Source organism: Oryzias latipes, chromosome 1, assembly GCF_002234675.1.
Source record: "Oryzias latipes chromosome 1, ASM223467v1".
In the NCBI taxonomy this organism is placed as follows: domain Eukaryota; kingdom Metazoa; phylum Chordata; class Actinopteri; order Beloniformes; family Adrianichthyidae; genus Oryzias; species Oryzias latipes.
Genome location: NC_019859.2, coordinates 24,372,833 through 24,385,213, shown reverse-complemented (window position 1 = coordinate 24,385,213; position 12,381 = coordinate 24,372,833). Strand labels below are relative to the sequence as shown.

The following is a 12,381-nucleotide window of genomic DNA, read 5'->3' as shown; positions in this document are numbered from 1 at the left end:
TCAAGCAGCCACTCTCAATAAAAAGCCTATTCAAACGCAAGTTTCTGGCTCCCGGGTTCAAAACTCTTGCATTCACGCCTAGCTACACAAATTTTAAGCATGGTATTTTTTTATGTAGTGCAAATTATTCCAGTTATAAACTGACCAATCAGATGCCTCAGTAAAAATGTTGAGTGTTTGAAATATTTGATCAACAGATTCTCCTGAGCCCGCTTTTAGTGAAAGGGATGTGGATTTCCAACAAATTAACTCCTGATTGGTGAGAATGGTTGCCATAACAATGTTATCTCAGCCTGAATCAAACAAATCACTGCTTACTGGCACTGTCCGGTTCAAACATGGCGGCATTTGTATCATGAAAAAACGGCGACAGAATTGACTTCAGTGCATTGGAGTGGGAAGTAAGCCATTTTCTTTGGGTGATGTGGGTGATGTAACATTTAGTTCACATCTCTAGACATGTCAAGCTAGTTGTGCAGGTGAAAGCTGTTGCTTGAATTTTCTCTAAAAGTTACGTTCACACCGTTTACTGCAAGGTATGTTCAGATGATCCCTTTTAATAAAAAAGTATTTGTAAATGCGTGTAAATGCGCTGCATGCTTCAGATTTTTGCGTTCAAAACTCTCGCATTCACGTGTCACCACACAACTGTTTTGGAACTACACGTATAAAACATGTGTCCACTGAATGCACGTTAAAAGTCAAACCATGTTGAACTTTGACCAATGTGGGACTCACATTTGGTAGTTAAACATGGATGGGTCTCTTTTAATTCACAGAAGTGCTAACCACTTGAAAATTGATCATGGAGAAGAAATCAACGAGTGTGGTTTGTGCCTGGACGGAATGATATGACATCAACTTTTTATATATCAGAATAGAGCTGTGAAAGAAAAAGCCTGAAGCAAGATTACAGGGCTTTACATCGCTTCCACATTTCACACCAAGCACATTCCAACTGTAGGTGGCGGACACACGCTAGTAAACAAGAGTAGAAAAGGAACGGGAAGAAACAGCCTCTCCCTGCTTGCCCAGTGTGAACATTGTGAGCTAAATGTGAGTTCAAGAACATGCGCTTAGCACGTCTTGAAGGAGCGTCAAATGCTCGGTGTGTATGTAGCTCATGGCTAAACAACTACATGTTTTGAGTACAAGATAGGGTTGCATTAGCAGTCTACAGACCCAAGAGGGAATAAAAATCTTACATTTACTCATCTTTAGTTTTATTTTTTGAAACATTACCAAACACAGCCCAGTAATATAGATTATTTTATTTTTCTCTGCTGTACACGGCTTTGAATTTCTTCATCTCCGCTTCAATCAAAAATAAAAGAAGGGGTGGGGGTTCTACATTTTGGAAAAGAAATTTGTATAATAATAAACTAAAACAAGTGAACAGAGGAGACGCATCAAACAAGAGTGGTGTCTGTGTGCTAATGGAGCCAACCTGAGACAGCCTGTGTATAATACATCAGTATGCAGCAGGAGCAGAGACAGAGTGCATTAGACTAAAAAGTAATAAAGAGGCAGGCCTCCAGGACTTACTAGACGGAAAAACTAAAGAGAACAGATTAACAAGAAGACAATAAGAAAACAGCGAGATGATAAAATGTTAAACTAAGGCAAATTGTCAAATCAGTACAGGTTAGATCAAATTTTGTAGGTGCATCCAACAAACTGTGATTTATTATCCATATGTTCCTGTCTTTTTTTTTTGTTTTGTTTTGGAGACCTCACTTTAGAGGCCAGGTAACTTTTTTTAGGAATATGGTAAAGATCTTTCTTTTTATACATTTCTTTCAGATTTGATCAAATGATATCAGTTTGCAATGAAAGGCAAAATGAAACAAAAGACAAAAGAGTGCCTCAAAAAGTAATTTTTGCAAAATTGTCTGATGTGGAGTCATTTTTTTTCTGGAATGCAAAGTTGTTATGCTTCTGTTTCCTGCAAAAGTTTTGTAATCAACATTTCTGGGATCTTACATGAGCCTTTGACTTAAATTATCCTCAGTTTTTTTTGTTGAGAGAGCCCTAATAATGTTTAAATCTAAGGTTTATCTCTGCTGTGGTTTTTTTAACCCCTTGATGCCGGAATTTATTTCCAATTATGAAAAAAAATATCATGTTTTTGTTTTTCAAATTTGACTATAGCACAGAAAATATATGTAATTTGAGCTTGTAACTAATCGGGAACAACAGGCATCTATGGACTGTTCCTTTAAATCCCTGTGGGCTGTCTAAAATCACCATTAGCAGTCAAGTAACCATATCCACGAAGAGCCAGAGGTAAACAAAGATTTGGTGTAGGATTATGTATTCTGAATGTGGAAGCTTGCATTACTTGGGTGGGGAATTGTATGCAGAAAGCATCACTTTTCTTTTTTCATTTCTCTTAGCAAAAACTTGTCTCAAAATTCACAGAAAGCTCCCATGAGCCTCTTGCATGAGAAGTGTCATAGAAAGCTTTTCAGTGTTGAGTCCAAACAAACCATCAGAGCCTTTACATAATGTGACATTATTGCTTTTATCATGAATTTTTAACCATGCTCAAGAGATAAAGGAGAAAAATGAAGAAGGACTGAGGTGAATAATGGATGAGGTGGCCCCGTGATGGAAGCGTGTTTACCGACAGGCTATACAGCGGATTAACTGGGCTGTCACAGAAATTGTTGAATCCAGAGGGTACTCTCCATGATTTAGGTCAGCCAGGTAAATCTAGGTGAAAGCTATCAGTGTGTTACGCCAGTGTGAGCTTCAACACATCCACATTTACCCATCAAATTCATCCTCAGTCCTTATGCCAGAATGTTTACATGCAGAATTAGGTCAGGGATCCTCAAACTCTGACCATTCTCTATCTTTTTCACACTGAACTGGTACAAAGCCTTTGCAAACAGGAATGAAAGTTTGTTAAAGGAGACTTTGAGCTTTTTAGAATCATTTTTAATGCACTATAATATATTTCTGGGTTGATGCCTTTTTTTGTAACACAAAAAATGATTTTATGTAATCAGGTCTTGTAAAGTCACAGCTACAGGTCATGGGAAATGGATGAATCATACATCAAAAATAATCATCTTTTTCCTGTCACATGAATGTTCTCCATATTTTTTTTTCATGACGTAGAAATTAGTCCAGACTGTACATGGGTACTTCTAAAGGGAAATAATAACAGCAGTTCTTATTCTTGAGGCCTTTTGTCACCTGTCAACCGGGATCTTCCTGAACAGGTGGATTTTTTGTAGGTCAAAAAGGCAAAAGGATTAACACTGACAGCTTAATAACAATAGAGTATAAACAAATGTCCCAGTGTTTTATCAATGCAGTCAGAAAAGATCAGTAATGGTTGCATGTATTTTCATTCTCAGATTTTAAAAAAGTGTATAAAGTAGATAAAAAATATATTCAGATAGTTTGTAATAAGTGGCCACGAATCACAGTTTGCAACACACAGGATTTTCTTAAATTACTTCATTACAGCTCAAGTTTGAGGCAAAGCACTTGACGCCTATGTCCCAATTCCTCCCTACTCCCTAAATACTAAAAAACTATATAGGGACTATCTGATTCCCCGGATTTTAAAAGCAATTTGGACACCATGCTCATTATTTTTTTGTTTTAACGACACTGATTTCCCATAAAAACCTAATAAATATGAAAATTTTAAGAAGAAAATTTATGAATCCACTTTTCTGATGATGAAAACTTCGATGGTTTATAAAAGATTAATTGAAATGCTGAATTTTACATGAAAATGTGTTCAAATGCAATGCATTGTGGTCTAAATTTGCCAATCTAGTCTAGTGGGCCTCAATGCACACTGTTTTTTTTGCAGATTTCTGGGAAATTTCTATGGTACTAGATTTTGGAATTGTAGATTTGGACAGCGCTAAAAAATGGTGACTGCACTATATAATGCACTAAGTAGAGAGTATGAAGGAATTTGGACACAACCCATCTTTTCTGATTTAAAAGTGCAAGAGAATGTTTTGTTTTTTGCCTCCAGAAAAAAATGTCAGTGAAAACATGAAAATAAGTGTCTTTGTTTTCTAACTGCCTCTGTGGTGTGTTAAGCTGGTAAACAAAATAAAAAATTAACTATGACCTGCTCTGGCTGTACTCCACCTAAAGCATTCTGTCAAAACCTCTCAAGAGCCTATGAAGGTTAACTGAGGCAAAGAGAAAGTTAGTGGTTAAATAAAATAGCTAAAATATACTGTGATGCAGCCATCACTAAAAAAACACAATAATCCATGTTCACAATTGTGCTGCTAATAATAGGACCTTTGAGGGTTTTGTTTTGCTTTGTACATCTCAAATGTCCTTCATGCCTTTAGAAATGTGGTTGCTGTTGTTACCTTGAGAGATCCTGACGCTTCCTTTAAACTGCAGCAACAGAAACAGATTCACACATTGGCAGAATTTTGGATCTGTATCTCAACATTGTAAATCACAGTGAGGGTCAAAGGGCAACAGTTACTGTAGGGGTGAGCTGAAAGTGCAGGCTGACCCAATGTGGAGCCAGGACATTTTATGTACATAGATATTTAAACCCGGGCTGCCAGGTCTCCTCATCTGTCAATATTTACAAGATCCAAACTGCTACTGATGTTTAACTGTGACCTTTTATAACATCACATTATTCTTTAGCCACTTCAGTAACTTATAAATAACTCCAAATAAAACACCACGTGGTTATTTGCACACCCCAATAATAATTCTATTCAAAAAATCTACAGAAAAAATTAAAGCTGCTGCACAAATTAGATCACTAAAAGTATTACAACCATTGACCGTATATGAGAACTGGACTGAGTGTGACATCACCCAAAGAAAGTGTTTTTCTTCCCGCGCCAACAAAATCAAGCCAATTCAGTTGCCTTTATTTTTTTAAAATGAATTAGGATTAGCAAAAACATGTTTTAAAAAATGGTTGCAGAGCATGAATCGTTATTCTGACAAATAGAATAACTGAGTAATAGCGGTTTATTTCCTAATAAATGAAATGCTTGTAGTTTGTCCAAATAGTAATTTTTTTAATACCAATTAAATACAAGATCTATACCTACATCATATTACAAATACTGTCTGACAGGTGATGTCAATATTTAGATACTTTGATTTTTGAATCCCTTTTACTACCTCTTGCTTTGATCACTTTGTTTAGAAATGCACTCATAAAAATAGCTTTGCATTAAATCCAAAGGTTTTGAGAATAAAATGCAATGTGATGATCAAAGTCATTCACTACATTTCACTTTATTATACAATCAGGTCAGTTCACATGTTATGCTCCACTGAGCAGGATCCTTTCAGTTGCATGAAGCAATCACATTGCTGCTGTCACCCAAGAAGGCTCCGGTTTAAGATCATTACAAACAGCAAGGAGAAAAAAAGGTGGATCGGGTTTTATTGTTTGGCTTTAAGATTCGGAGCCCTCGGTTATAAGAAGATACCTTCAAAATGAAGCTTTCCATCAAGATATGTACACGTAAAAAATATTTAAAAACTTTATTGAAAACCATGTAGTGCTGCACAGGCGAGAAGTTTCAGGCGGTGCGGACAGGAAAAGGCTTGCACTTCTTGTGCTTAGACTGTTCAGTGGTCAGTAGTGTTATTACCATTGGTTGAGAGGGTTCATACCAAAACAAAGTGTGTGTCCAGCACACACAAACGTGTCAGTTCAGTCACACACTTGCAAACACACACACTCCCTGAAGAAGGAAGGAGGACAAAGGGGATTGGAGACCCTGGCCAGCTGCCATTTTGAGAAAAGTAACTGAACTGCACAGGCACTCTCACAAACACTCAGGACAATGCTTAAAGTGAGTACAGAACAGGTTTATGGGGGTAAAAAAATAAAAAGAAACAAGTGTAACAGGAATTGTAGCGGAAGAGGCTAGCAGCTGTTCATGCCAATCAAAGATGTCAGACTTTCAAGTGTTCTCTGTATTCAGATCACCATACTGAGCCTCGTGGATGGTAGTATAGACAAGCTGACGTGCCAAACCCAAATGTAACCAGAATCTGGCTAGAAGCTGGTGTTAATTTCCAATTCAGTCACCATTGGGATAAAGCAAAGGGCGGAGCCGCTACGAGCACTTCCACACGCACACGGCCAGGCTCCCTCCAAAAAACATGTAGAGCAGGTTCTTCAATTCATGCGTGACCTCGAAACCAAAGCTTTCGCCAATCACCACGTGCCAAGAGCTGCCGAACTTCTTGTCCATGTGCTCTTTGATCATCTTCGCTGCACTCTATGGGATGGAGGAACAGGAAAAGAAGCAACACATTCATGAGAAACACTTTGATTCCTGACTGAAACTCTTCAGTATCAAGCCAGAATTTCTAATTCTAACATTCATCAACATTAGTTTATGTTTTATTATATTGTGTGTGTGTGTGTGTGGGGGGGTGTTGTGTGTGTTTCACATTTTTTATGTGTGACTGATTATGGGTTTGAAAACAGCTGTGAGGTCAATTAAAGGACATACCTGAGTTCATCATGACCCCGTGGGCAATTAGTTCTCAGCCTTTTATGGAGGTACCATCATTTTTGTCCAGCCCTATTTCATTAGTTTGTTTTTTTGAATGATTCTGTTAATCAACAACTCAAAAGTAATGGCTGATTTTGATTATTTAATTTTTAATAAATTTTAATTTATTGTTACTTTTGAACATTTCAAGTCATTTCAGTGAGCATTGTGGACTTTCTTTCTTTAACTGAGGGGTACCAACAATTTTGTCCACCGCTGCACATCTGAATGAAAAGTGATTTGATTTGAATATTAGAAAAGTAAGCATTTAGAGTGGAGAAAATAAGTATTTGATCCCTTGCCGATTTTATCGGTTTGTCCACTTTAAGTCCCACTCCGATCGTCTTCTGTTCTTCAAAGTGTTCCCAGTGGTCTGCGTTGTGGGCGAGACTGTTGCCACAAAAGCAAGCCACGGTTATCTCCCATCATCCCTTTGTTTACACTTGCAGCCCCTCACAACCCCAAGCTGGGGTACCAAGTGGTACAACAAAAATGTCGAGGAATATCAGAGCTATCCAGACGTACTGTTTTGAGCCAGACATCAGCTCAGATGAGGAAAACAAAGTTGTCCATGGATGTAGTTGTTTCCAGGTAGATGGATCAGGATGGAGCGAAGCGGTGAGACTTTGGTCCGCCCATTTCACTTGCTGCTTCACAAAAGAGCTTTTTCTCAAACAGCATTTTTTCATCTGTTCCTGATTCTTCCCAATTTGAATACAGTAATACTCAGAAATGAACTTTTAAATCTGAAATTCTTTTTTATATGTTCTCCATCATTTAAAAAAAAAATGCTACAAGAACATGTAAAAAAAAAATACAAGTTTCATTGGAGTGGGTCTTTAAAAAAATCTGATAGTCTGCCACACTAATAGTAGGTTCATTTGAACAGTGAGAGAGATAAACAATGACAAACATAATCAAGAAACAAACTTGAAAGAATTTATATAAATTTGTTTGGATTTCATTACATAAGTATATGAACCCCATTGTAATTATTAACAGTTCGGGTTCACACAGACCAGTCAGAGTCTCCTAATCTACCTGTCAACTGAACTGAAAACACCTGTTTGAAATAATCACCTGTAGAAAAAAAACACCCGTCCACAGAATCAGTCAGACTCCAAACTCTCCAACACGGGAAAGACTAAAGAGCTTTCGGTGGATTTAAAGGAGAAGATTGCAGACCTGCACAAGACCAGAACGGACTACAAATCCATCAGCAACAAGCTGGTGACTGGGTTAAGGTGACAGGTCTTGGTGCAAATTAGCCAAAATACATGACCATGACAACCAATCCACCTATAGGTCTGGGGCTCCAAATCCTCATGGGGTTTCCATGATCAAAAGAACAGAAATAGGCCTACAACCTCAAAGCAGCTGGAACCACAGTCACCAGGAAAACCATTGGAAATACTTTGCAAAGCAATGGTTTAACATCTTGCTGTGTTCACAAAGTACCCCTGCTTAAGAACAAACATGTGCAGGCTCGCTGGATGTTCGCCAATGAACACCTTTATGATTTACAGAGTGATTAGGAAAAGGTGCTGTGGTCAGATGAGACCAAAACTGAGGAATTTGGCATCAACTCAACCCATCGTTTCAGGAAGAAGAGAAATGCTGCCCATGACACCAAGAACACCATCCCCACTCTAAAGCATGGAGGTGGGAACATCATGCTTTGAGGGTGTTTTTCTGCAGAGGATTGTGTGGATGGGAGGATCCTGAGTGAGAATCTCCTACCCTCCACCAGGAGACTTAAAATGGATAATGGATGGGTCTTCCAACAGGATAATGACCCTAAACATTCAGCCAAGGCAACCAAGGAATGGCAGAAGAAGCATGTCAAGCTCATGGACCTCAATCCTATTGAAAACCTATAGAGAGAGCTGAAGCTTTTCTTTGCCAGAAAAGTGGATTAAAATTCTGCCCGATATGTGCAGAAATCTGTTCATTAACTACAAGAAACGTCTGACCTCTGTGCTCTAAAAAGGGTTTTGCCAAAAAAAATACTCATGTCCCTCAATAAAGTGCAAATACATTTATTTAAATTAAATTAGTTTCTTTGTAATGTTCTATCTCTCACTATTCAAATTGACCAATCATTAGGATGACTGACTGTTTCTTTTCAAGTGGGCAAACCTACAAGAACAGCAAGGGATCAAATACTTCCTCCACTGTAAGTTACCTCATTGTTTGTTGCAAACGTTTCACAGGCTGATACACACAGCTCCATGGTCTCTATTCGCATTTCATCTGGCATGTCTGTGTGCTGTGAACAAACAAATATGGTCAATTTCCAGTTTTCTAAGAAAACGTATTCTTCAAATACCTCAATACACAGCAAAGTAAAACACTGGCATCCACGTTGACAAGGTACACCAACTATCACATTAACTCTTAATTTTAGTTTAATTGCAGTCTGTCATGCAAAAACTGCACATTGATGCTTAGCTTTAAGGCCCCACTCTGATCATCTTTCAATTTATAGCAAACGTGTTTCCAGTGGTTTTTCAATTATAATTATGCCGTTTTTAGGCAATATCAAAAAATCTGTGTGGTTTTCTAGGACATAGTTTCCACAGAGCGGCAGTAGTTCATCAGAACTGAGTTGTGGGCGGGACTGTTGGTACAGAGCAGCTCCAAGCCCCTATCCCCTGTTGCACAGAGCTTTTCGTTTATGTATTCTCCCACTAGATTACAGCCCCCAATTCTGTTAAGCTTAACAGTACTAGTGCAACAGAAATAAGCCTAAGTACAGCCACCCCTTCCCATCATCATCATCTGTTCACACGCTCTCTCCTCTCAACCCCAACCTAACATTACGAGTGCAACAGAAATGACGAGCAACATTGCTCCAGCTGTACAGTTTTCAGCCAGATGTCAGCTCAGACGAGAAAAACAAAGACGTATATAGATCTACTTGTCTACAAGTTGATGAATCAGAATGAAGCGCAGCAGGAAGCATGCATTTTTCTCACGATGTCCTCCATCATGAGAAAAATGTAAGAACATTTTAAAAACACCAACAACCCCATTGTCATCTGAATGGATCTTTAAATAAGCAAACGAACGGGGGGATCCTGCTATGATATTTTCCAAATGTCCTTGTCCTGTTTCCGGTGCTTTCTCCTACCCTGATGAGGGGGAAGTTGTGCAGTCTCTTATAATCGGCCTCTTCTTTCTTCCCCTCCCCGGTTCCAGCCATCACCTACAAGAAGACGTGTACTTCGAGTTAATGCCGTCCATTTTTCCAAGTCAGAACCTGTAGCTGCTAAATGGTGAAAGGAAACCATACGACACAGGACACACGAGCACAAACACAAATAGCAGCTAGCAATGTAGTAACATGACCCGACTAGAGAAACAGTTAGCTTGAACCTTAACCAGCTGAATCTCGCAGTTTATATCTTAACGGACCTCCTCGAAAATGAAATTGTTCCATATACTTTGACAGATGTCACCATATATGTTTGACCGGGATTTATCACTTAGCAAAGCAGTTTCCAGTAGCTAAAGAGTTAGCTTAGCTTTCCTTCACATCAGCATCTGCTTGATGCTTCAGAATCACATGAAACACCACCAAGGCATTGCATATGACGCCACTTCGTCACACAAATGCTTATTACATTAATTTTGAGGGATGCTATACTTACAAGGCGTCAATCCAACAACACAATCTGCTTTTATCGTTCGTTTTCATACGTTGTTAAGGAGACAGTTTGAACTGAGCACAAACACAAATAGAGCCCGCCCCTCTCAGTCACGCTGCGTTCTTATTGGTTACAGCAAGGTCAATCAACACCCCCCGCCCCCGACGAAATGATGCTGTCATCTCGTGTAATTTCAATTAGAAATGTTTTCTACAGCTAAAACGTCTCTTTTTCATTATTATTATTATTATTATTATTATTATTATTATTATTATTATTGTTGTTGTTGTTGTTGTTGTTGTTGTTACATTGTTTTACTTAATTAATTGATTAATAGCCTGCACTTGATTTGATAAAGACCAAATTGTGGGGGGGGGGAGGGGTTTGACTACATTTTCTTCTTCCCACTCCTTTTCAAGCAACAAATTAAGATTTTAGTTGATAACCGTTATAATAAATTAATCTAATGTGACGTGTGTACTGTATGCATTATGCAAAAGTATCTATTCATGATAATGAAAGATGGTATTATTTTTAAAAATCTTTGGTAATTTCTTCTTTATTTTTAAATTCATTATTACTTTATATTTAAAACAGATTTGATGTCTCCGTCTTTGGTATTTTTTATTGCATTATTCAGTTATTTTTAATGATTCAAAATAAATCACTAAATCAAATTAAATTAGTATTCTTGTGTTTGGTGTTGTTGTTGTGGCCTGCTTAGAGACAACATTCCAGAGCAACAGAAAGTGTGGGAAAGAGGTTATGAGGTGTGTAAAAGCAGGTTGGAACAGGTGGAGGAGGGGTTCATGTGGGACATGTGACAAGAGTGTCATCAAGAATGACAGGAGAGGTGTAGAAGCCATGTTGTTGGTTTAGAGACTGATGCAGAGCTGGAGGTAGCAGAGATGAAGTGGTTGAAGTTCTCTTTGGGATAGAAGAAAGGAACAAACCCATCAGAGAAACAATTCCTGTTACATATTTTCGAAATAAATGCATGGAAGCAGATTGGGATTATTTAAACACATTCATAGGAGGGATGTTGACAATGTTGGTAAAATTATAAGGAAGTCAATACGTCGGTTTCATAGATGTAGTGAAGGAGGATGTAAGGGTTGTTGCTGTGAGCCAGTAGCATGTAGATGTTACGGTTAGATGAAGCTGACGAGGGCTGCAGGGTGGCGCCGTGGTTTGTGCTCTTGCCTCCTTCTTGCCTTCTTGCCAGAAGGCCCCAGTTTAAGTCCTGACTGGGGCACCTGAAACAGAATCACCAATGGGGAACCTTCCTGTGTGGAGTTTTGCAAGTTTACATGTTTTCCCTGTGCATGCGTGGGTTTTCTACAGGTTTTTTCAAGACTCCAAAAACACTCAAAGGTTAATTGGATACTCGACATTGTCCCCAAGTGTGTGTGATAGTGGCCCTGTGACAGACTGTCCAGGATGTCCCCTGCCTTCACCCACAAATGGCCAGGTTAGGCTCCGGCAGCCCCGTGACCCCGAAAGGGACAAAAACGTGTTTAGAAAAAAATGAATGGATCTGATGCAGGAAATCTGCTTTAAAACAAAGATTTTCAAAATTGTTATCTTTTTTTTTTAAACAAGTGTCAATGTATAAGTTATTTTATACATAATTTAGCTTAAATGGCCTATACCATGCAAAATCTTTTTTTTGTTTTTAGCTTTTATGTGTATTATAATATTTATTCCTCACGAAAAGAATCCCCAAAGCGGTATTTGATCCATTCACGCATTTCTGAGTATTCCTCTAAAAACATGCGCTCTGAGCACCAGCCCCTCCCAACCCATGAAAATGAGTGGGTTCACAAGCTGACGTAGATAAGTGGGAAACAGCCCCTTCCAGGAAGAGTGCGCTGCCAGCACCACCTCCAGGCTAACACACACACACACACACACTTTCTCCACAGAGCTAGGGGTGTTTTCATTTTATATGCACAATATGCACATCCATCTTTACCAAACCCTGGATGTTGTTTGTTTTCATGAGCGAGAGGCAGACACGCTGCTGAGGCCGATGTTAGGTTGACGTCATGAAATGGGCGGCACCCACACAGAGCGAAAGCCGATGCCTCAGAGACTGAGTCGTCTTACTGTATTTCAGAGTTGGAAAAGAACTCAGGAAAATAACCAATATTTAATAAAAACATGTTTGTTTGAATGCCGAAGGTAATATATTA

The 12,381-nt window shown here is 38.7% G+C and overlaps 1 protein-coding gene across 1 annotated transcript; it reads right to left on the bottom strand.

The window, feature by feature from the left end:
• Nucleotides 1-5,240: 5,240 nt before the first annotated feature.
• On the bottom strand, nt 5,241-10,320 carry dnal4 (dynein axonemal light chain 4). Its single transcript, XM_023958856.1, has 4 exons — nt 10,190-10,320; nt 9,670-9,744; nt 8,722-8,805; nt 5,241-6,257 (listed from the first exon to the last, which is right to left on the bottom strand). The coding sequence occupies exons 2-4, from the start codon at nt 9,739-9,741 to the stop codon at nt 6,093-6,095; spliced, it is 321 nt and encodes a 106-aa protein (XP_023814624.1). The 5' UTR covers nt 9,742-9,744; nt 10,190-10,320; the 3' UTR covers nt 5,241-6,092.
• Nucleotides 10,321-12,381: the final 2,061 nt, after the last annotated feature.

What these genes read in the sequence shown, in the direction of transcription:
- dnal4 (XM_023958856.1), bottom strand. Translation starts at nt 9,741, where the DNA reads ATGGCTGGAACCGGGGAGGGGAAGAAAGAAGAGGCCGATTATAAGAGA. An exon ending in ACAACTTCCCCCTCATCAGG is followed by an intron (nt 8,806 to 9,669) that starts GTAGGAGAAAGC and finishes GTTTGTTCACAG; the next exon opens with CACACAGACATGCCAGATGA. An exon ending in CGTTTGCAACAAACAATGAG is followed by an intron (nt 6,258 to 8,721) that starts GTAACTTACAGT and finishes TCCATCCCATAG; the next exon opens with AGTGCAGCGAAGATGATCAA.